Source organism: Hemitrygon akajei, unplaced genomic scaffold (assembly GCF_048418815.1).
Source record: "Hemitrygon akajei unplaced genomic scaffold, sHemAka1.3 Scf000042, whole genome shotgun sequence".
Taxonomy (NCBI): Eukaryota; Metazoa; Chordata; class Chondrichthyes; order Myliobatiformes; family Dasyatidae; genus Hemitrygon; species Hemitrygon akajei.
Genome location: NW_027331928.1, coordinates 2,432,382 through 2,457,865, shown reverse-complemented (window position 1 = coordinate 2,457,865; position 25,484 = coordinate 2,432,382). Strand labels below are relative to the sequence as shown.

Sequence of the window (25,484 nt, the reverse complement as noted above, 5' to 3'; positions counted from 1 at the left end):
CTCTGGAAAATCGGACATAGGATCCATGACTCTCTCTCTCTGCTCAAAGTCCATTACATCCGCCGGTAGACCGACACAGAATGCAGATCTGTTCACACCGGCCCATCACACATTCCTGGCGTCAGTTGTAAAGTGAAGATCCATTCTGCACCGTCTAATCAAATAATCCTGATATCAGACATACAGAGAATTTCCGAACGCACTCTCCCAAAACACAATCCAGGGATCAGACAAGAGTCAAGATCCCAAGATACAATCGGAGCACATACAAACTGCTTTAGAGACAGAATAAAGTTGTTTCCGTATCGGTCCATCAAATAATCCTGGGGATAGATTCAAAGTGTAGATCTTTCCATACCGTCCCATCACACACTGCCGGGATCAGAGACAGAGTGAAGCCCCCTCCACACCGTCCCATCACACACTCCGGGGTCAGACACAAAGTGAATCTCCTTCCGCACTGTCCCATCACACATTCCCAGTGTCAGACACAGAGTGAATCTGCCGCATCACAGTCCGAATACACAGTAACGGATTCAGAAATAGAGCGAATCTCCGTCTTCACTCCGTCTCTCCCTCTCACCAATCAGCAGCACTTCAACGTTCCTGTAGTCTCCAACAGTGTGTCTGTCTCAGAGATAATAAATAGTGTGAGACCAGAGATAGAACAGAGTTGGGAGTAGGAGGAGAATGCGTGCTGTGGATGGGTGGTGAGTTTGCAGTCACTGGGAGGAAATGGTGTGAAACCACACGACCGGCCTGTACACACAGAGACGCAGAGAAGCTGAGAACCAAGAGATCGATATCCGGTTGAAGAGAGCAGAAATAACACCAACAGTGTGGAGGGTGCTTCAACATGTGTCTAACCCCGGGAGTGTGTGATGGGTCGGTGTGGAGAGAGCTTGTGAGGTCTCCATCTGTCTATCAGTTTCTCTCTCTGAGGGTTTTGAGAGAACTCCTTAACTCAGTCTTCTGGGCTGATGTCAATGCCATTTTTATTTTCTGCTGTCTGTATGACGGCCCAGTCATTGTAACCGCACGCTTTCAATACTTCTCTGAAATACTAAGAACCCCCAGCTTATGGTCCAATAGGTGAAGAGAGTCAAACCTCAAACACCGCTCAGCGTATTTCCTGTGATCTTCAATATCTAAATGTCAGGTATCTTTGAAAAGTGCTGCAGTATAAAAAGTCAACTTGTTGCTCTGACATTTTCTCGATGGGAGGGGGCTCGGTTACTTCGGTGGGTGTTGCGGGTCTATCCTATAGCCGTGGGTTCAAGTGCACAGATGGTCTGAATCAACTGGAGTTTGGGATAGGGAATGGGGGAGGGGGGTTGGTTGCAAATCTCTCGGACAATAAAGGCTCTGCATGAGTGACAATTTATCCGTCCGTCTTCCCATCACTGTACACACGTCATCCCTCACTCTTCCCCCTCTTCCATTACTTTCTCTCTCCAATCTTCTCTTCCTATGTCCTTCCAACTTCCATATTCCATTTCCCTCAGACGTCCCCACCCTGCGTTCCCCTCTCTCTCTCCCTTAGCCCTCCCTCTCCGTTTCTATCTCTCTCTCTCTTTCTCCTGCTTTCCTCCATTAGCTCGCTTTCTCTTTTCTCACTCTCTCCCCTAATTTCTCTACAAGAATCTACGCTCTCTATTTCTACCCCTCTCTCCGCATTCTCAACCCACTTCTCGCCCTCCCCTTCTTTCATTCTGGTCCCACTTTATGACCCAGAATCCCACGCCTCTCTTTACGCCAAACCCTGACCACCCCCTCACTCTCCCGTCCCTCTGTGTCTCCCCACTCGCACTTCCCCCCGCCGCTCTCATCTCTCCAGACCACCCCTTCTCGCACACGCAATCTCAATCCTGCCCGGCACTTCCGCCCCCTGCTCTCCGCTCCTCTGTTGGTCAGCTGCTCATCCGGTGTTTGTTTGTGTCGCTCTGAGCCCCTTGTCAAAACGCTCTTCCTCTGACAACAGTTTCTTCCCCTCGCTGAGCTCAGAGACGCAGAGGATCCTCGACGGGATGGACGACAGCGCGGCTTACATGAATGTGCCACTCGAAAAACAGGACTCATCGTCTCCAACGGGAGGTGAGTGGGGCAGAGACGGATGGAGGGAGTTTGAATTTCTTTCTAACTCGGAAATTGTTAATGGGACGGTGTTGAGGGAGCTTCACTCTGTGTCTCACACCGGGAGTGTGTGATGGGACGGTGTGGAGATTGATTCACTCTGTGTCTGACTCCGAGAGTGTCTCATTGAAAGATAGAAACATAGAAACATCGAAAACCTTCACATCAATATCGGTCCTTCGGTCCACAACGTTGTGCGAAGTACGTCCTTATATTAGTAATTACTAGGCCCACCTACTATTTCACTCAGCTCCATGTACCTATCTAAAAACCGTTTAAAAGACACTACTTTATCCGCCTCCACCACCGTTACCGTCAGTCCATTCCACCCACTCACCACTCTCTGCTTAAAAACACTTACCCCAGATATCTACTGTGTAACCACTCCCCATCGCCTTAAACCTGTGTCCTCTTGTGGCAACCATTTCAGCCCTGGAGGGGGGGAGAACATAAAACAAAACCTCTGACTGTGCACAAGATCTTATCTTCTCATTACCTTGTAGACCTCTATCGGGTCACCTCTCATCTTCCTACACTCCAAGTAGAAGAGGCCTAGTTCAATCAACCTATTCTCATAGGCATGCTCCCCAATCCAGGCAACATCCTTGTAAGTGTCCTCTGCACCATTTCTATGGATTCCACATCCTTCCTGTCGTACGTCCACCTGAAATGAACACAGTACTCCAAATGGGGTCTGACCTGTGTCCTATATAGCTGCAACATTTCCCCTCGGTTCCTTAATGCAATTCCACGATTGATGAAGGCCAATGCACCATACGACTTTTTAACCAAAGAGACAACTTTCGCAGCTCCTTTGAGCATCCTATGGATTCAAACCCCAATATTACTCTGATTCTCCACAGCGCCAAGAGTCTTAACATTAATATTACATTGTGCCATCATATATGACCTACCAAAATGAACCAGCACACACGTACCTGGGCTGAACTACATCTGCCAGTCTTCTGCCCAGTGTTGCATCCTATCAATGTCCCGCGGTTATCCACGACAGCCCTCCATACCATCCACAACATCTCCAAGCTCTTTGTCAGCAGCAAAATTACAAACCCGGCCCTCCACTTCTTCATCCAGGTAAGTTATAAACATCATAAAGAGTATGGGTCCCAAAGCAGATCCTTGAGGCACTCCACTGGTGACCGACCCAAATGCAGAAGATGACCCTTCGATAACCACTCCTTCCTTCTTTGGGCAAGCCAGTTCTGGATCCACAAAACACGGACACGTTGGACACCATGCCTCCTTACTTTCACAATAAGTCTTGCATGGGTTACCTTATCAAATACCTTGCTTAAATCCGTTAAAATCCATCTACAGCTCTTCCTTCATCAAAGTGTCGCATCCTCCTGGGAATGTGTGCATGGAGTTTCACTCTGTGTCTCACCGCGGGACTGTGTAATGGAACGGAGTGGAGGGATCGTCACTCTGTTTCTGTTCAGGGGCGAGTGTGATGGGACCGTGCGGAGGAAGCATAACTTTCTGTCTGATCCGGGGAGTGTGTGATGGGACGGTGTCGAGGGAGCATCACTCTGTGTCTGACGCCGGGAGTGTGTGAGGGGACGGTGTGGAGGGAGCTTCACTGTGTGTTTGACGACGGGAGTGTGTAATGGGACGGTGTGAGGGAGCTTCACTCTGTGTCTGACGCCAGGAGAGTGTGATGGGACGGTGTAGAGGGAACATCACCCTGTTTCTGGCCCCGGGAGTATGTGATGGGTCGGTGTGGAGGGAGATTCACTCTGTGTCTGACCCCGCGAGTGTGTGATGGGTCGGTGTGGAGGGAGAGGCAATCTGTGTCTGACCCCGCGAGTGTGTGATGGGTCGGTGCGGAGGGAGATTCACTCTGTGTCTGACCCCATGGGTGGAGATGGATCGGTGAGGAGTGAGATTCACTCTGTGTCTGACCCCGGGTGGGTGTGATGGGACGGTGTGGAGGGGGATGCAACTCTGTGTCTGACCCCGGGAGTGTGTGATGGGCCGGTGTGGAGGGAGATTCACTCTGTGTCTGACCCCGGGAGTGTGTGATGGGTCGGTGTGGAGGGAGATTCACTCTGTGTCTGACCCCGGGAGTGTGTGATGGGTCGGTGTGGAGGGAGATTCACTCTGTGTCTGACCCCGGGAGTGTGTGATGGGTCGGTGTGGAGGGAGATTCACTCTGTGTCTGACCCCGGGAGTGTGTGATGGGACGGTGTGGAGGGAGATTCACTCTGTGTCTGTCCCCGGGAGTGTGTGATGGGACGGTGTGGAGGGAAATTCACACTGTGTCCGACCCAGGGGGTATGGGATGCGAGAGTGTGGTGCGAGATTCTCTCTGTTTCTGACCCAGGGAGTGTGCGATGGGACAGTATGGAGGGAGCTTGACTCTGGTGTTGATATATCTTTTTCTGTGCATCTGATACACAGCTCCTCCTCGTGAATTTAAATCAGAGTTAGGATAATGTTGCTTTCTCTGGAACATCGGACAAAGGATCCGTGACTCTCTCTCTCTGCACAAAGTCCATTACATCCGCCGGTAGACCGACACAGAATGCAGATCCGTTCACACCGGCCCATCACACATTCCTGGCGTCAGTTGTAAAGTGAAGATCCATTCTGCAGCGTCTAATCAAATAATCCTGAGATCAGACATACAGAGAATTTCCGCACACACTCTCCCAAAATACAATCAAGGGATCAGACAAGAGTCAAGATCCGAAGATACAATCGGAACACATACAAACTGCTTTAGAGACAGAATAACGTTGTTTCCGTATCGGTCCATCAAATAATCCTGGGGATAGACTCAAAGTGGAGATCTTTCCATACCGTCCCATCACACACTGCCGGGATCAGAGACAGAGTGAAGCCCCCTCCACACCGACCCATCACACACTCCCGGGGTCAGACACAGAGTGAATCTTCTCCACACCGTCCCAACACACAGTCACAGGGTCGCACTCAGAGTGAATCTCCGTCAGCACTGTTCCATCACACACTCCGGGGTCAGACACAAAGTGAATCTCCTTCCGCACTGTCCCGTCACACATTCCCAGTGTCAGACACAGAGTGAATCTGCCGCATCACAGTCCGAATACACAGTAACGGATTCAGAAAGAGAGCGAATCTCCGTCTTCACTCCCTCTCTCCCTCTCACCAATCAGCAGCACTTCAACGTTCCTGTAGTCTCCAACAGTGTGTCTGTCTCAGAGATAATAAATGGGTGTGAGACCAGAGATAGAACAGAGTTGGGAGTAGGAGGAGAATGCGTGCTGTGGATGGGTGGTGAGTTTGCAGTCACTGGGAGGAAATGGTGTGAAACCACACGACCGGCCTGTACACACAGAGACGCAGAGAAGCTGAGAACCAAGAGATCGATATCCGGTTGAAGAGAGCAGAAATAACACCAACAGTGTGGAGGGTGCTTCAACATGTGTCTAACCCCGGGAGTGTCTGATGGGTCGGTGTGGAGAGAGCTTGTGAGGTCTCCATCTGTCTGTCAGTTTCTCTCTCTGAGGGTTTTGAGATAACTCCTTAACTCAGTCTGCTGGGCTGATGTCACTGCCATTTTTATTTTTTGCTGTCTGTATGACAGCCCAGTCATTGTAACCGCCCGCTTTCAATACTTCTCTGAAATACTAAGAACCCCCAGCTTATGGTCCAATAGGTGAAGAGAGTCAAACCTCAAACACCGCTCAGCGTATTTCCTGTGATCTTCAATATCTAAATGTCAGGTATCTTTGAAAAGTGCTGCAGTATAAAAAGTCAACTTGTTGCTCTGACATTTCCTCGATGGGAGGGGGCTCGGTTACTTCGGTGGGTGTTGCGGGTCTATCCTATGGCCGTGGGTTCAAGTGCACAGATGGTCTGAATCAACTGGAGTTTGGGATAGGGAATGGGGGAGGGGGGTTGGTTGCAAATCTCTCGGACAATAAAGGCTCTGCATGAGTGACAATATATCCGTCCGTCTTCCCATCCCTGTACACTCGTCATCCCTCACTCTTCCCCCTCTTCCATTACTTTCTCTCTCCAATCTTCTCTTCCTATGTCCTTCCAACTTCCATATTCCATTTCCCTCAGACGTCCCCACCCTGCGTTCCCCTCTCTCTCTCCCTTAGCCCTCCCTCTCCGTTTCTATCTCTCTCTCTTTCTCCTGCTTTCCTCCATTAGCTCGCTCTCTCTTTTCTCACTCTCTCCCCTAATTTCTCTACAAGAATAAACCCTCTCTATTTCTACCCCTCTCTCCGCATTCTAAACCCACTTCTCGCCCTCCCCTTCTTTCATTCTGGTCCCACTTTATGACCCAGAATCCCACGCCTCTCTTTACGCCAAACCCTGACCTCCCCCTCACTCTCCCCTCCCTCTGTGTCTCCCCACTCGCACTTCCCCCCGCCGCTCTCATCTCTCCAGACCACCCCTTCTCGCACCCGCAATCTCAATCCTGCCCGGCACTTCCAGCCCCCTGCTCTCGGCTCCTCTGTTGGTCAGCTGCTCATCCGGTGTTTGTTTGTGTCGCTCTGAGCCCCTTGTCAAAACGCTCTTCCTCTGACAACAGTTTCTTCCCCTCGCTGAGCTCAGAGACGCAGAGGATCCTCGACGGGATGGACGACAGCGCGGCTTACATGAATGTGCCACTCGAAAAACAGGACTCATCGTCTCCAACGGGAGGTGAGTCGGGCAGAGACGGATGGAGGGAGTTTGAATTTCTTTCTAACTCGGAAATTGTTAATGGGACGGCGTTGAGGGAGCTTCACTCAGTGTCTGACCACGCTATTGTGTGATGGTACGGTTTGGAGGGAGATACACTGTGTCTGACCTTAGGAGTGTGTGATGGGGCGGTGTAGATGGAGCTTCAGTCTGTGTCTCACACCGGCAGTGTGTGATGTGACGGTGTGGAGGGAGATTCACTCTCTGTCTGACACCGGGAGTGTGTGATGGGACGGTGTGGAGATTGATTCACTCTGTGTCTGACTCCGAGAGTGTCTCATTGAAAGATAGAAACATAGAAACATCGAAAACCTTCACCTCAATATCGGTCCTTCGGTCCACAACGTTGTGCGAAGTACGTCCTTATATTAGTAATTACTAGGCCCACCTACTATTTCACTCAGCTCCATGTACCTATCTAAAAACCGTTTAAAAGTCACTACTTTATCCGCCTCCACCACCGTTACCGTCAGTCCATTCCACCCACTCACCACTCTCTGCTTAAAAACACTTACCCCAGATATCTACTGTGTAACCATTCCCCATCGCCTTAAACCTGTGTCCTCTTGTGGCAACGATTTCAGCCCTGGGTGGGGGGGGGGGGGAACAAGAAACAAAACCTCTGACTGCGCACACGATCTTATCTTCTCATTACCTTGTAGACCTCTATCGGGTCACCTCTCATCTTCCTACACTCCCAAGTAGAAGAGGCCTAGTTCAATCAACCTATTCTCATAAGGCATGCTCCCCAATCCAGGCAACATCCTTGTAAGTGTCCTCTGCACCATTTCTATCGATTCCACATCCTTCCTGTCGTACGTCCACCTGAAATGAACACAATACTCCAAATGGGGTCTGACCGGGTTCCTGTATAGCTGCAACATTTCCCCTCGGTTCCTTAATGCAATTCCACGACTGATGAAGGCCAATACACCATACGCCTTTTTAACCAAAGAGACAACTTTCGCAGCTCCTTTGAGCATCCTATGGATTCAGACCCCAATATTACTCTGATTCTCCACAGCGCCAAGAGTCTTAACATTAATATTACATTCTGCCATCATATTTGACCTACCAAAATTAACCAGCTCACACGTACCTGGGCTGAACTACATCTGCCAGTCTTCTGCCCAGTGTTGCATCCTATCAATGTCCCGTGGTTACCTACGACAGCTCTGCATACCATCCACAACATCTCCAAGCTTTTTGTCAGCAGCAAAATTACAAACCCGGCCCTCCACTTCTTCATCCAGGTAAGTTATAAACATCATAAAGAGTATGGGTCCCAAAGCAGATCCTTGAGGCACTCCACTGGTGACCGACCCAAATGCAGAAGATGACCCTTCGATAACCACTCCTTCCTTCTTTGGGCAAGCCAGTTCTGGATCCACAAAACACGGTCACGTTGGACACCATGCCTCCTTACTTTCACAATAAGTCTTGCATGGGCTACCTTATCAAATACCTTGCTTAAATCCGTTAAAATCCATCTACTGCTCTTCCTTCATCAAAGTGTCGCATCCTCCTGGGAATGTGTGCATGGAGTTTCACTCTGTGTCTCAACGCGGGACTGTGTAATGGAACAGAGTGGAGGGATCGTCACTCTGTTTCTGTTCAGGGGCGTCTGTGATGGGACCGTGCGGAGGAAGCATAACTTTCTGTCTGATCCGGCGAGTATGTGATGGGACGGTGTCGAGGGAGCTTCACTCTGTGTCTGACGCCGGGAGAGTGTGAGGGGACGGTGTGGTGGGAGCTTCACTCTGTGTCTGACGACGGGAGTGTGTGATGGGACGGTGTGAGGGAGCTTCACTTTGTGTCTGACGACGGGAGTGTGTGATGGGACGGTGTGGAGGGAGATTCACTCTGTGTCTGACGCCAGGAGAGTGTGATGGGGCGGTGTGCAGGGAACATCACCCTGTTTCTGGCCCAGGGAGTGTGTGATGGGACGGTGTGGAGGGAGATTCAATCTGTGTCTGACCCAGGGAGTGTGTGATGGGACGGTGTGGAGGGAGATTCACTCTGCGTCTGACACCGGGAGTGAGTGATGGGACGGTATGTAGGGAGATTCACTCTGTGTCTGACCCCGGGAGTGTGTGATGGGACGGTGTGGAGGGAGATTCACTCTGTGTCTGACCCCGGGAGTGTGTGATGGGACGGTATGGAGGGAGATTCACTCTGTGTCTGACCCCGGGAGTGTGTGATGGGATGGTGTGGAGGGAAATTCACTCTGTGTCCGACCCAGGGTGTATGGTATACGAGAGTGTGGAGCGAGATTCTCTCTGTTTCTGACCCAGGGAGTGTGCGATGGGACAGTATGGAGCGAGCTTGACTCTGGTGTTGATATATCTTTTTCTGTGCATCTGACACACAGCTCCTCCTCGTGAATTTAAATCAGAGTTAGGATAATGTTGCCTTCTCTGGAAAATCGGACATAGGATCCGTGACTCTCTCTCTCTGCTCAAAGTCCATTACATCCGCCGGTAGACCGACACAGAATGTAGATCTGTTCACACCGGCCCATCACACATTCCTGGCGTCAGTTGTAAAGTGAAGATCCATTCTGCACCGTCTAATCAAATAATCCTGATATCAGACATACAGAGAATTTCCGAACTCACTCTCCCAAAACACAATCCAGGGTTCAGACAAGAGTCAAGATCCCAAGATACAATCGGAGCACATACAAACTGCTTTAGAGACAGAATAAAGTTGTTTCCGTATCGGTCCATCAAATAATCCTGGGGATAGACTCAAAGTGGAGATCTTTCCATACCGTCCCATCACACACTGCCGGGATCAGAGACAGAGTGAAGCCCCCTCCACACCGTCCCATCACACACTCCGGGGTCAGACACAAAGTGAATCTCCTTCCGCACTGTCCCATCACACATTCCCAGTGTCAGACACAGAGTGAATCTGCCGCATCACAGTCCGAATACACAGTAACGGATTCAGATAGAGAGCGAATCTCCGTCTTCACTCTCTCCCTCTCACCAATCAGCAGCACTTCAACGTTCCTGTAGTCTCCAACAGTGTGTCTGTCTCAGAGATAATAAATAGTGTGAGACCAGAGATAGAACAGAGTTGGGAGTAGGAGGAGAATGCGTGCTGTGGATGGGTGGTGAGTTTGCAGTCACTGGGAGGAAATGGTGTGAAACCACACGACCGGCCTGTACACACAGAGACGTAGAGAAACTGAGAACCAAGAGATCGATATCCGGTTGAAGAGAGCAGAAATAACTCCAACAGTGTGGAGGGTGCATCAACATGTGTGTAACCCCGGGAGTGTGTGATGGGTCGGTGTGGAGAGAGCTTGTGAGGTCTCCATCTGTCTGTCAGTTTCTCTCTCTGAGGGTTTTGAGATAACTCCTTAACTCAGTCTGCTGGGCTGATGTCACTGCCATTTTTATTTTTTGCTGTCTGTATGACCGCCCAGTCAGTGTAACCGCACGCTTTCAATTCTTCTCTGAATTACTGACAACTCCCAGCTTATGGTCCAATAGGTGAAGAGAGTCAAACCTCAAACACCGCTCAGCGTATTTCCTGTGATCTTCAATATCTAAATATCAGGTATCTTTGAAAAGTGCTGCAGTATTAAAAGTCAACTTGTTGCTCTGTCATTTCCTCGATGGGAGGGGGCTCGGTTACTTCGGTGGGTGTTGCGGGTCTATCCTATGGCCGTGGGTTCAAGTGCACAGATGGTCTGAATCAACTGGAGTTTGGGATAGGGAATGGGGGAGGGGGGTTGGTTGCAAATCTCTCGGACAATAAAGGCTCTGCATGAGTGACAATATATCCGTCCGTCTTCCCATCCCTGTACACTCGTCATCCCTCACTCTTCCCCCTCTTCCATTACTTTCTCTCTCCAATCTTCTCTTCCTATGTCCTTCCAACTTCCATATTCCATTTCCCTCAGACGTCCCCACCCTGCGTTCCCCTCCGTCTCTCCCTTAGCCCTCCCTCTCCGTTTCTATCTCTCTCTCTTTCTCCTGCTTTCCTCCATTAGCTCGCTCTCTCTTTTCTCACTCTCTCCCCTAATTTCTCTACAAGAATCTACCCTCTCTATTTCTACCCCTCTTTCCGCATTCTCAACCCACTTCTCGCCCTCCCCTTCTTTCATTCTGGTCCCACTTTATGACCCAGAATCCCACGCCTCTCTTTACGCCAAACCCTGACCTCCCCCTCACTCTCCCCTCCCTCTGTGTCTCCCCACTCGCACTTCCCCCCGCCGCTCTCATCTCTCCAGACCACCCCTTCTCACACACGCAATCTCAATCCTGCCCGGCACTTCCGCCCCCTGCTCTCGGCTCCTCTGTTGGTCAGCTGCTCATCCGGTGTTTGTTTGTGTCGCTCTGAGCCCCTTGTCAAAACGCTCTTCCTCTGACAACAGTTTCTTCCCCTCGCTGAGCTCAGAGACGCAGAGGATCCTCGACGGGATGGACGACAGCGCGGCTTACATGAATGCGCCACTCGAAAAACAGGACTCATCGTCTCCAACGGGAGGTGAGTGGGGCAGAGACGGATGGAGGGAGTTTGAATTTCTTTCTAACTCGGAAATTGGTTAAGGGACGGTGTTGAGGGAGCTTCACTCAGTGTCTGACCACGCTATTGTGTGATGGTACGGTTTGGAGGGAGATACACTGTGTCTGACCTTAGGAGTGTGTGATGGGGCGGTGTAGATGGAGCTTCAGTCTGTGTCTGACCGCGGGACAGTGTACTGCGACGGAGTGGAGGGAGCTTCACTCTGTGTCTCACACCGGCAGTGTGTGATGTGACGGTGTGGAGGAAGATTCACTCTCTGTCTGACCCCGGGAGTGTGTGATGGGACGGTGTGGAGATTGATTCGCTCTGTGTCTGACTCCGAGAGTGTCTCATTGAAAGATAGAAACATAGAAACAGCGAAAACCTTCACCTCAATATCCGTCCTTCGGTCCACAACGTTGTGCGAAGTACGTCCTTATATTAGTAATTACTAGGCCCACCTACTATTTCACTCAGCTCCATGTACCTAACTAAAAACCGTTTAAAAGACACTACTTTATCCGCCTCCACCACCGTTACCGTCAGTCCATTCCACCCACTCACCACTCTCTGCTTAAAAACACATACCCCAGATATCTACTGTGTAACCACTCCCCATCGCCTTAAACCTGTGTCCTCTTGTGGCAACCATTTCAGCCCTGGGGGGAAACAAGAAACAAAACCTCTGACTGTGCACAAGATCTTATCTTTTCATTACCTTGTAGACCTCTATCGGGTCACCTCTCATCCTCCTACACTCCCAAGTAGAAGAGGCCTAGTTCAATCAACCTATTCACATAAGGAATGCTCCCCAATCCAGGCAACATCCTTGTAAGTGTCCTCTGCACCATTTCTATGGATTCCATATCCTTCCTGTCGTACGTCCACCTGAAATGAACACAGTACTCCAAATGGGGTCTGACCTGTGTCCTATATAGCTGCAACATTTCCCCTCGGTTCCTTAATGCAATTCCACGATTGATGAAGGCCAATGCACCATACGACTTTTTAACCAAAGAGACAACTTTCGCAGCTCCTTTGAGCATCCTATGGATTCAGACCCCAATATTACTCTGATTCTCAACAGCGCCAAGAGTCTTAACATTGATATTACATTCTGCCATCATATTTGACCTACCAAAATGAACCAGCACACACGTAGCTGGGCTGAACTACATCTGCCAGTCTTCTGCCCAGTGTTGCATCCTATCAATGTCCCGCGGTTATCCACGACAGCCCTCCATACCATCCACAACATCTCCAAGCTCTTTGTCAGCAGCAAAATTACAAACCCGGCCCTCCACTTCTTCATCCAGGTAAGTTATAAACATCATAAAGAGTATGGGTCCCAAAGCAGATCCTTGAGGCACTCCACTGGTGACCGACCCAAATGCAGAAGATGACCCTTCGATAACCACTCCTTCCTTCTTTGGGCAAGCCAGTTCTGGATCCACAAAACACGGTCACGTTGGACACCATGCCTCCTTACTTTCACAATAAGTCTTGCATGGGTTACCTTATCAAATACCTTGCTTAAATCCGTTAAAATCCATCTACAGCTCTTCCTTCATCAAAGTGTTTAGTCGCATCCTCAAAAAGTCACATCCTCCTGGGACGGTGTGCATGGAGGTTCACTCTGTGTCTCACCGCGGGACTGTGTAATGGAACGGAGTGGAGGGATCGTCACTCTGTTTCTGTTCAGGGGCGTGTGTGATGGGACCGTGCGGAGGAAGCATAACTTTCTGTCTGATCCGGGGAGTGTGTGATGGGACGGTGTCGAGGGAGCATCACTCTGTGTCTGACGCCGGGAGTGTGTGAGGGGACGGTGTGGAGGGAGCTTCACTGTGTGTCTGACGACGGGAGTGTGTGATGGGACGGTGTGAGGGAGATTCACTCTGTGTCTGACGCCAGGAGAGTGTGATGGGACGGTGTCGAGGGAACATCACACTGTTTCTGGCCCCGGGAGTATGTGATGGGTCGGTGTGGAGGGAGATTCACTCTGTGTCTGACCCCGCGAGTGTGTGATGGGTCGGTGCGGAGGGAGATTCACTCTGTGTCTGACCCCATGGGTGGAGATGGATCGGTGAGGAGTGAGATTCACTCTGTGTCTGACCCCGGGAGTGTGTGATGGGACGGTGTGGAGGGCGATGCACTCTGTGTCTTACCCCGGGAGTGTGTGATGGGTCGGTGTGGAGGGAGATTCACTCTGTGTCTGACCCCGGTAGTGTGTGATGGGTCGGTGTGGAGGGAGATTCACTCTGTGTCTGACCCCGGGAGTGTGTGATGGGACGGTGTTGAGGGAGATTCACTCTGTGTCTGTCCCCGGGAGTGTGTGATGGGACGGTGTGGAGGGAAATTCACTCTGTGTCCGACCCAGGGGATATGGGATGCGAGAGTGTGGTGCGAGATTCTCTCTGTTTCTGACCCAGGGAGTGTGCGATGGGACAGTATGGAGGGAGCTTGACTCTGGTGTTGATATATCTTTTTCTGTGCATCTGACACACAGCTCCTCCTCGTGAATTTAAATCAGAGTTAGGATAATGTTGCCTTCTCTGGAAAATCGGACAAAGGATCCGTGACTCTCTCTCTCTGCACAAAGTCCATTACATCCGCCGGTAGACCGACACAGAATGCAGATCCGTTCACACCGGCCCATCACACATTCCTGGCGTCAGTTGTAAAGTGAAGATCCATTCTGCACCGTCTAATCAAATAATCCTGATATCAGACCTACAGAGAATTTCCACACACACTCTCCCAAAACACAATCCAGGGATCAGACAAGAGTCAAGTTCCGAAGATACAATCGGAGCACATACAAACTGCTTTAGAGACAGAATAAAGTTGTTTCCGTATCGGTCCATCAAATACTCCTGGGGATAGACTCAAAGTGTAGATCTTTCCATACCGTCCCATTACACACTGCCGGGATCGGAGACAGAGTGAGGCCCCCTCCACACCGTCCCATCACACACTCCCGGGGTCAGACACAGAGTGCATCTTCTCCACACCGTCCCATCACACACTCCTGGGGTCAGACACAGAGTGAATCTTCTCCAAAACATCCCAACGCACAGTCACAGGGTCGCACTCAGAGTGAATCTCCGTCAGCACTGTTCCATCACATACTCCGGGGTCATACACAGAGTTAATCTCCTTCCGCACTGTCCCATCACACATTCCCAGTGTCAGACACAGAGTGAATCTGCCGCATCATAGTCCGAATACACAGTAACGGATTCAGAAAGAGAGCGAATCTCCGTCTTCACTCACTCTCTCCCTCTCACCAATGAGCAGCACTTCAACGTTCCTGTAGTCTCCAACAGTGTGTCTGTCTCAGAGATAATAAATGGGTGTGAGACCAGAGATAGAACAGATTTGGTAGTAGGAGGAGAATGCCTGCTGTGGATGGGTGGTGAGTTTGCAGTCACTGGGAGGAAATGGTGTGAAACCACACGACCGGCCTGTACACACAGAGACGCAGAGAAGCTGAGAACCATGAGTTCGATATCCGGTGGAAGAGAGCAGAAATAACACCAACAGTGTGGAGGGTGCTTCAACATGTGTCTGACCCCGGGAGTCTGGGATGAGACGGTGTGGAGAGAGCTTGTGAGGTCTCCACCTGTCTGTCAGTTTCTCTCTCTGAGGGTTTTGAGATAACTCCTTAACTCAGTCTTCTTGGCTGATGTCACTGCCATTTTTATTTTTTGCTGTCTGTATGACGGCCCAGTCAGTGTAGCCGCACGCTTTCAATACTTCTCTGAAATACTAAGAACTCCCAGCTTATGGTCCAATAGGTGAAGAGAGTCAAACCTCAAACACCGCTCAGCGTGTGTTGGTTTCCAATGATATTCAATATCTAAATGCCAGGTTTCTTTGAAAAGTGCTGCAGTAGAAAAGGTCAACTTGTTGCTCTGAAATCTCCTCGGTCGGTGGGGGCTCGGTTACTTCGGTGGGTGTTGCGGGTCTATCCTATTGCCGTGGTTTCAAGTGCACAGATGGTCTGAATCAAGTGGAGGTTAGGAAAGGGAATGGGGGAGGTGGTTGTTTGCAAATCTCTCGGACAATAAAGGCTCTGCATGAGTGACAATATATCCGTCCGTCTTCCCATCGCTGTACACTCGTCATCACTCACTCTTCTCCCTCTTCCATTACTTTATCTCTCCCATCTTCTCTTCCTATGTCCTTCCATCTTCCATATTCCATTTCCCTCAGACGTCCCCTCTCTCCTCCCTCTCTTCCTTAGCCCTCCCTCTACGTTTCTATCTCTCTCTCTTTCTCTTGCTTTCCTCCATTAGCTCGCTCTCTCTTTTCTCACTCTCTCCCCTAATTTCTCTCCAAGGATCTACCCTCTCAATTTCTACCCCACTCTCCCCATTCTCAACCCACTTTTCGCCCTCCCCTTCTTTAATTCTGCTCCCACTTTCTGACCCCAGTATCCCACGCCTCTCTTTACGCCAAACCCTGACCTCCCCCTCACTCTCCCCTCCCTCTGTATCTCCCCACTTGCACTTCCCCCCGCCGCTCTCATCTCTCCAGACCACCCCTTCTCGCAACCGCAATCTCCATCCTGTCCGGCACTTCCGCCCCCTGCTCTCGGCTCCTCTGTTTGTTAGCTGCTCATCCGGTGTTTGTTTCTGTCGCTCTGAACCCCTTGTCAGAACGCTCTTCCTCTGACAACAGTTTCTTCCCCTCGCTGAGCTCAGAAACGCAGAGGATCCTCGACAGGAAGGACGACAGCGCGGCTTACATGAATGTGACACTCGAAAAACAGGACTCATCGTCTCCATCGGGAGGTGAGTAGGGCAGAGACGGATGGAGGGAGTTTGAATTTCTTTCTAACTCGGAAATTGGTAATGGGACGGTGTTGATGGAGCTTCACTCTGTGTCTGACCGCGGGAAAGTGTACTGCGACGGAGTGGAGGGAGCTTCACTCTGTGACTCACACCGGCAATGTGTGACGGGTCGGTGTGGAGGGAGATTCACTCTGTGTCTGACCTTAGGACTGTGTGATGGGACGGTGTAGATGGACCTTCACTCTGTGTCTGACCCCGGGAGTGTGTGATGGGACGGTGTAGATGGACCTTCACTCTGAGTCTGACCCCGGGAGTGTGTGATTGGACAGTGTGGAGGGAGATTCACTCTGTGTCTGACCCCGGGATCGTGTGTGATGGGACAGTGTGGAGGGAGATTCACTCTGTGTCTGACCCCGGGAGTGTGTGATGGGACGGTGTAGATGGACCTTCACTCTGTGTCTGACCCTGGGAGTGTGTGATGGGACGGTATTGACATTGATTCACTCTCTGTCTGACCCCGGGAGTGTCTCATTGAAAGATAGAAACATAGAAACATCGAAAACCTTCACCTCAATGCCGGTCCTTCGGCCCACAACGTTGTGCCAAATACGTCCTTACAGTAGTAATTACTAGGCTCACCGACTATTTCACTCAGCTCAATGTACCTATCTAAAAACCGTTTAAAAGACCCTACCTTATCCGCCTCCACCACCGTTACCGTCAGTCCATTCCACCCACTCACTACTCTGCGTAATACCACTTAGCCCAGATATCTACTCTGTAACCACTCCCCATCGCCTTAAACCCGTGTCCTCTTGTGGCAACCATTTCAGCCCTGGGGGGAAACAAAACAAAAAAAAAACCTCTGACTGTGCACACGATCATCTCTTCTCATTACATTGTAGACCTCTATCGGGTCACCTCTCATCCTCCTACACTCCAAGTAGAAGAGGCCTAGTTCAATCAACCTATTCTCATAAGGCATGCTCCCCAATCCAGGCAACATCCTTGTAAGTGTCCTCTGCACCATTTCTATGGATTCCACATCCTTCCTGTCGTACGTCGAGCAGAAATGAACACAGTACTCCAAATGAGGTTGACCTGTGTCCTATAAAGCTGCAACATTTCCCCTCGGCTCGGAAATTCAATTCCACGATTGATGAAGGCCAATACACCATACGGCTTTTAAACCACGGAGACAACTTTCGCTGCTCCTTTGAGCGTCCTATGGATCCAGACACCAATATCCATCTGATCCTCCACAGCCCCAAGAGTCTTACAATTAATGTTAAATTCCGCCATCATATTTGACCTACCAAAGTGAACCAGCTCACAAGTACCTGGGCTGAACTACATCTGGCAGTCTTCTGCCCAGTGTTGCATCCTATCAATGTCCCGCGGTTATCTACGACAGCCCTCCACACCATCCACAACATCTCCAAGCTTTTAGTCAGCATCAAACTTACAAACCCTCCCCTCCACTTCTTCATCCAGGTAAGTTTTAAACATCATAAAGAGTATGGGTCCCAAAGCAGATCCTTGAGGCACTCCACTGGTGACCGACCCAAATGCAGAAGATGACCCTTCTATAACCACTCCTTCCTTCTTTGGGAAAGCCAGTTCTGGATACACAAAACACGGTCACGTTGGACACCATGCCTCCTTACTTTCACAATAGGTCTTGCATGGGTTACCTTACCAAATACCTTGCTGAAATCCGTTAAACTCCATCTACTGCTCTTCCTTCATCAAAGTGTTTAGTCACATTCTCAAAAATTCACATCCTCCTGGGACGGTTTGGATGGAGCTTCACACTGTTTCTCACTGCGGGATGTGTAATGGAATGGAGCGGCGGGATCGTCACTCTGTTTCTGTGCACGGGCGTGTGTGATGGGAACGTGCGGAGGAAGCATAACTTTGTGACTGACCCCGGGAGTGTGTGATGGGAACGTGCGGAGGAAGCATAACTTTGTGTCTGACCCCGGGAGTGTGTGATGAGACGGTGTGGAGGGAGCTTCACTCTATGTCTGACCCCGGGAGTGTGTGATGGTACGGTGTGGAGGGAGCCTCACCCTGGTTCTGACTCTTACTGTTATACCCCCAGATGAACCTGATGTATCGTACGTGGAAATTCATTTCAAGACCCTCTCTGTTCCCCGTGTCCGGACAGGTGGAGGTCAGTTTCAAGTCTGAGGCAATGCTTGCGAGACTGGATGAGATGTGAGCTCTATGGGAGAGTCGGTGAGGAGGGAGCGCTCTGGGAAGGGTCGGGCAGAGCAACAGGCGGACCGGTTTTGAGGGAGGCCTGAGGAAAGGGATGAGGAGTTTCTCTGGGTGGGGTCGGTGCAGAGTATGCCATGAGATGTTTTGTGTGGTGGGAGAACGGTGCAGACGGTTAAACTGTGGGCGCTGGGGAGGGAGAGCTGTGTAGTGGGGAGGGGGTGGTGCGAGAGCAGGGAGTGCTATGGCATGGACGCTGAGCAGGAAACACCTTGGAGGAAAGGCAAGTAGTGAGGTGAGTGGCAAGAGGCGGTGAGGAACGGGAACTTTGTAAAATGTGTACAACACTCCCTTTTCTAACCCACTCTCTCATCACTCTCTCGCCTCTCTCTCTCCTGCTTGCCTCCCCCACCCCCCAACATATCTCAAACGCTAATCCTCTCTCATCCACTTTTCTTCCTCCCTGGCCCACGATTTCCTTTTATAACCCTCCCTCTCACGATCTCTCCCCTTTCCCAAACCTACTCTCTGTCTTTTCCACATCTCTCCCCTTCTACGCCACCTGCTCTCTCTGTTGCCATTTCCCCTCTATCTACTTCTCTTTCCCCACTCACCCCTTTCCCACACTCTCTGCTCTCTGTCTATCACACTCGCCCTCTCTACTGCTCTCGCTATCCTTGTGCACTCTTTCCCTCACTCCGCTCATTGCGTCCCTCCACTTCCGCTCCCTCCTATCTCAGTCTATCTCCCGGTTCACCCCCACTTCCTCTCCCCCAAAGATCGCGCTCTCTCCCACTTTTACCCTCCCATCACTCACCCCTTCTCTCCCCGACTCTGTCGCTGTCTCATTCATCCCTCTCCATGTAACCAGATAAGCATATAACAATTACAGCACGTTAACAGGCCATCTAGGCCCTTCTAGACCGTGCCGAACGCTAAATCGCAACTAGCCCCACCGACCTGCACTCAGCCCACAACCCTCCATTCGTTTCCTGTCCATATACGTATCTAATGTTACTTTAAATGACAATATGGAACCAGCCTCTGCAACATCTACTGCAAGATCATTCCACACAGCTAACACTCTCTGAGTAAAGAGATTTCTCGCCCCCCCCCCGTGTTACCCCTCAACTTTTGCCTCCTATCTCTTATTTCATGTCCTCTTGTTTGAATCTCCTCTACTCTCAATGTAAAAAGCATATCAACGTCAACTCTATCTATCCCCCTCATAATTTTGAATTCCTTTATCAAGACCCCCTCCACCTTCTACGCTCCAGGAAGAAAGGCCTAATTTGTTCAAACTTTCTCTGTAACTTAGGAGTTAAAACCCTTCCTATTTCCTACCAAAATGTAACACCTCATACTTAACAGCATTAAACTCCATCTGCCATCTTTCAGCCCATTCTACTAACTTGCCTAAATCTCTCTGCAAGCTTTGAAAACCTACTTCATTATCCACAACGCAACCCACTTTAGTATCATCTGCATACTTACTAATCCAATTTACCACCCCATCATCCAGAACATTAATGTATATGACAAACAACATTGGACCAGGTAGTGTACCCTGAGGCACACCAGTAGTCACCGGCCTCCAACCTGACATAGTTCACCACCACTACTCTCTGACATCACCCATCCAGCCACTGTTGAATCCAGTTTACTACTTCAATATTAACACCTAAAGATTAAAACTCCCGAACTAAACCTCCATGCAGAACCTTGTCAAAGGCCTTACTATTGTCCATATAGACAACCCAACTGCTTTACCCTCGTCAACTTTCGGAGCAAACTCTTCAAAAAATTCAGGAAGGGTTGTCAAACATGACCTTCCACGCACAAATCCATGTTGTCTGTTCCAAATCAGTGCTCCGTCACCTGACCAATCATTCCCTAACAGGAGATCCAACACTGCACCCACTTCACACATCACCTCACACCCTATTCTCCCTCCATCAGTCTCTCTACACTTTCTCACCCTGTTCTCTCTCCCCTCCATTCTTTCCGATATTCCCGCGTATATGCCTCATCTATCACCCTGTTGCACCCTGCCATCCGTCCCAATCACGCTGTATTTCCTGTGTGGTCTTCCCTCTCAAACCTCTCTCCCTCAACTCTCCATGCTTCTCGGCCCTTTCTCTCTCCCTCAACTCTCCCTGCCTCTCCTCACTTTTTCTCTTCCTCAACTCTCCCTGACTCTCGGCCCTTTCTCTCTCCCTCACTTATCCCTCTCTCTCCCTTCGCTTTCTACCCCTCTCTCTGCCCTCTCTTCGACCTCAAACCCCATTCTCTACCGGTCTCTCCTCCTTCTATTTCACTCTCTCACATTCTCTTTCTTTTCCAGACGGTCTAACATCCACCTACTCAGTGCTGAACCTTCGGAACGACGAAATTCGCATCGATGATTATGAAGATCCTCCCAGCGCCTCGGGTCCCGCCGAACTGTCAGTGACTGCACAAGCAGGTCAGAGTTCACATTATTGACGTCACTCTGAAGGTATCAAGTGCTACACCCACAAGTGCATCAGTTATAATACATCTGCATTGACCGCTTCCTGTGGCAGCGCGTTGTCACGTGTCGCAGATTAAATCGCTTTCTGCTAATCTCTGACATGTGCGCTTTGGTCCTCGCTTCTCCAGGCCCAGAAAAAAAAAAATGACAGTGCGCATTCACGTTGTCAGTGCCCACTTAGTCTTATACACCTCTGTAAGGTCAGCCCTCCGTTCCAAAGCCTGACTGATCTCCATACCGGAGTTCCGCGAGTCCTGGAAACATCCTCAAAAGTCTCCCTCTGCTCTCTTCCCAGCTCAGTGGCATCTTTCCTACAGCAGGGCGACCAGAACTGAACACCGTACTCCAAGTGCGGCCTCAGCGACGACTTGTGCAACTGCAACGTGACCCCATTAACCCTGTACTCGGTATCCTGACTGATGAAGGCGAGCGCGTCAGGTGCCTTCTTTACGCTGTCGCCTATCTCTGACTTCACCGGGGCGCCCGGTCCCTCTGTTCTACAGCACACCCCAGGGTTCCTGCGGAAAACTTTGAAAGTTATACCCTGGTTTCCCTTCCTGAAATATGATAGGCCATACTTCTACTGCTTGGTCCTCTTCCCTTGCTAATCGAGATCCAACAGTAAGAGATAACTGACTCCACTGTTTAACACGCCACAAACGTTAATGTCGTACCAACCGTGTCTTGTATCATCTGCTAAGAATGGACGATATATTTGACAATGACGACTGATCCCATCACCCAGCCCCTGGCGAACACCGCTAGTGACGGGCTTTCTGTCTGAGAATCGAAATTCAACCCTAAATCATATAGCTATATATAACCATGTAACAGCTACAGCATGGAAACAGGCCATCGCGGCCCTTCTAGTCTGTGCCGAACGCTTACTCTCACCTTGTCCCACTGACCCGTACTCAGCCCATAAGCCTCCATTCCTTTCCTGCCCATATACCAATTCAATTTTACTTTAAATGGCAATATCGAACTTGCGTCTACCACTTCTACTGGAAGCCCGTTCCACACAACTACCACTCTCTGAGTAATGAAGTTCCCGCTTGTGTTACCCCTATACTTTCGCCCCTGAACTCTCAACTCATGCCTCTTGTTTGAATCTCTCCTACTGTCAATTTAAATACCCCTATCGTTCCCCCTCAACCTTCTACGCTCCGAGGAATAAAGACCTAACTTGTTCAAACTCTCTCTGTAACTTAGGTGCTGAAACCCAGGTAACATTCTAGTAAATCTCCTCTGTACTCTCTCTAATTTGTTGACATCTTTCCTATAATTCGGAAACGAGGACTGTACACAATACCCCAAATTTGGCCTCACAATTCCTTGAACAATTTTAACATTACATCCAAACTCCTATACTCAATGGTATGATTTATAAAGGCCGACATACCAAAAGCTTTCTTCACCACCCTATCCACATGAGATTCCAACTTCGGGGAACTATGGACAATTATTCCTAGATCACTCTGTTCTACTGCATTCCACAATTCTTCACCACTTACCGTCTATGTTCTATTTTCATTATTCTTAACAAAATGCATCACCTCACACTTATCACCATTAACAGTAGTTCTGACTGGAAGGTGTGGAGTGAAGTTCAGTCTGTGTCTGACTCCGGGAGTATGTGATGGGATGATGCGAAGGGAGATTCACTCTGTTCTGCTGCATTCCTCAATGCCCTTCCATTTACCATGTATGTCCTATTCGGACTATTCCAACCAAAATGTAGCACCTCATACTTACCAGCATTAAACTCCATTTGCCATCTTTCAGCCCATTCTTCTAACTTGCCTAAATCTCTCTGCAAGCTTTGAAAACCTATTCCATTATTCACAACGCAACCCACTTTAATATCACCTGCATACGTACTAATCCAATTTACCACCCCATCATCCAGATCATTAATGTATATGACAAACAACATTGGACCAAGTAGTGAACCCTGAGGCACACCATTAGTCACCGGCATCCAACCTGACATAGTTAACCACCACTACTCTCTGACATCACCCATCCAACCCCTGTTAGACCCATTTTAATACTTCAATATTAATACCTAACGATTGAACATTCTTAACTAACCTTCAGTGTGGAACCTTGTCAAAGGCCTTACTGAACTCCATATAGACAACATCCACGGCTTTACTCTCGTCAACTTTCCCAGTAACCTCTTCAAAAAATTCAATAAGATTTTTCAAACATGTTCTTCCACACACAAATCTATGTTGACTATTCTTTATCAGACACTGTCTATGCAGGTAATTATATATACAATCTCTTAAAATACTTTTCATTAATTTACCCACAACTGACGTCAAACCTACAAGCCTATAATTGCAAGATTTACTCTTAGAACCGTTTTTATACAATAGAAGCACATGAGCAATACGCCAATCCTCCGGCACCATCCATGTTTCTAATGACATTTTGAAATATTTCTGACAGTTCCCCTGCTATTTCTACACTAAATTCCCTCATGACCCTTGGGATAATCCTGTCAGGAACAGGAGACTTATCCACTTTTATATTTTTTTAAAGCGCCAGTACTTCCTCTTCTTTAGTAATCATAGTTTCCATAACTGCCCTACTTGTTCCCTTCAGCTTACACAATTCAATATCCTTCTCCTTAGTGAATACCGAAGAAAATAAATTGTTCAAAACCACCCCCATATCTCTTGGCTCCACGCGTAGCTGTCCACTCTAATTATCTAAGGGACCAATTTTATCCCTCACTATCCTTTTTGCTATTAATATAACTGCAGAAAACCTTTGGTTCCTTCTCACAGTATTTGCCAATGAAACCTTATAGCTTTCCTAATTATTTTCTTAGGATTATTTTTACATTATTTATATTTTTGGAGCACATCATTTGCTCCATGCTGCCGATGTTTATTGTAGATCTTTCTCTTTTTCCGAAACAGTATTCAAATATCCCTTGAAAACCACGTCTTTCACAAACTGTTTACTGTTCCTTTAATCCGAACAGGAACATTAAAATGCTGTACCCTCTAAATTTCACCTTTAAATGACCTCAATTTCTCTATTACATCTTTCCCATAAAACAAATTGTTGCAATCCACTCGCTCTAAATCATTTCTCATGTCCTGAAAGTTAGCCTTTCTCTAATCAAAAATCTTAACCCTGGGCCCAGAAATATCCTTATCCATAATTACATTGAATCTAATGGCATTGTGATCACTGGACCCGAAGTGCTCCCCAACACATACCTCCGTCACCTGGCCTATGCTATTTCTTAAAGGGAGATCCAACACTGCCCCCTGCTCCAATCCTTCAGACTCGCATTTATCCTCCACCTCATTCCATTCCATCTCTCACTTCCGCGTGGCACTGGCAGTAATCCCGAGATTACTACCTTTGAGGTCCTTCTACTCAACACCCTTCTTAACTCCCTTTGTTTTCCTTTCAGGAACTCTTCCCTTGTTCTCTCAATGACATTTGTACCTACATGTACCACGACATCTGGTTCCTCACCCTCCCATTTCAGGAAACCTTGGACACGATCAAAAACATCCCGGACCCTGGCACCAGGGAGGCAAACTATTATCCGGGTCTCCTGACTGCGTCCACAGAATCGCCCAACTGACCCCCGAACGATCGAATCCCCTTTTACTACTGCCTTCCTCTTGCTTTCCCTACATTTCTGAGCTGCTAGGCCGGACTCTCTGCCGGAAGCACGGCCACATTTGCTTCCCCCAGGTTGGCTGCCCCCCCCCCAACAGTACTTAAAACAGGAATACTTATCTTCAAGAGGTACAGCCACTCGTGTACTCTCTAGTACCTGACCCTTCTCCTTCCCTCTCCTAACCGTGACCCACTTGTCTGCCTCCCAGTGCCTTGTGCGATCACCTGGCCAGACGAAGGTCATCGAGCTGCAGCTCCAGTTCCCTAACACGGCCCCTTAGGAGCTGCAGCTCGGCGCACCTGGCGCAGATATGCACGTCCGGGAGGCTTGGAGACTACAGGACCTCCCCCATTCGACACCTAGAACACCAAGCTGCCATCACACTCATAATTCCCCCTTTCCTCAAATAACACGCAAAATTGAAAACTAAACCTACCTTGCCTCGCCCATTTCTGCCTAAGACCGTTGAGCCAAAGCCCTTAAGTTTCACTCTGCTCCCGGCTCACTCCGCTGCCCGCTGTATAAGGCTGCGTTCCTTTTAAATATTCCTCGCTTCACTGCCCGACGTCACAGCCCTGCGCAATCCCGCCTCTCTTAAACCAAATAAGAAGAAAAACAATCAAAGTGGCTCCATCAGCACTCCCGTTCTGATTCTGAGACTTTCTTTTCGAAATTCGTAGACTTACTTCTTCAAATGTACGGCAGAAATGTGGCAAATGTTGAGGGAATATTCGCATGGCCGAGTTGCGTTCCAATGAGACAGGGAAAGTGTGGTATGGTACAGGAACCGTGGCATAGAAAGGCTCTTCAGGATCTCGTCATGAAGAACAGAGAAGCTTACGGAAGGTTTAGAAAACTAGGTGATATTATCCAGGTCTCTGAACTGTGCACAATACTCCAAGTGGTTCCTGATCAGGTTCATATATAGCTGTAACATTGCCTCTCGGTT

The 25,484-nt window shown here is 49.2% G+C and overlaps 1 protein-coding gene across 1 annotated transcript in view; it reads left to right on the top strand.

The window, feature by feature from the left end:
* Positions 1 to 6,725: 6,725 nt before the first annotated feature.
* The window catches only part of LOC140720436 (uncharacterized), a 33,541-nt gene continuing 14,782 nt past the window's right edge, over positions 6,726 to 25,484 (top strand). The window contains exons 1-5 of the mRNA XM_073035287.1: positions 6,726 to 6,792; positions 11,245 to 11,334; positions 15,969 to 16,148; positions 18,253 to 18,324; positions 20,713 to 20,832. Of these exons, the coding sequence (XP_072891388.1) occupies positions 6,726 to 6,792; positions 11,245 to 11,334; positions 15,969 to 16,148; positions 18,253 to 18,324; positions 20,713 to 20,832 (529 nt within the window). The remainder of the gene's footprint in view (positions 6,793 to 11,244; positions 11,335 to 15,968; positions 16,149 to 18,252; positions 18,325 to 20,712; positions 20,833 to 25,484) is intronic.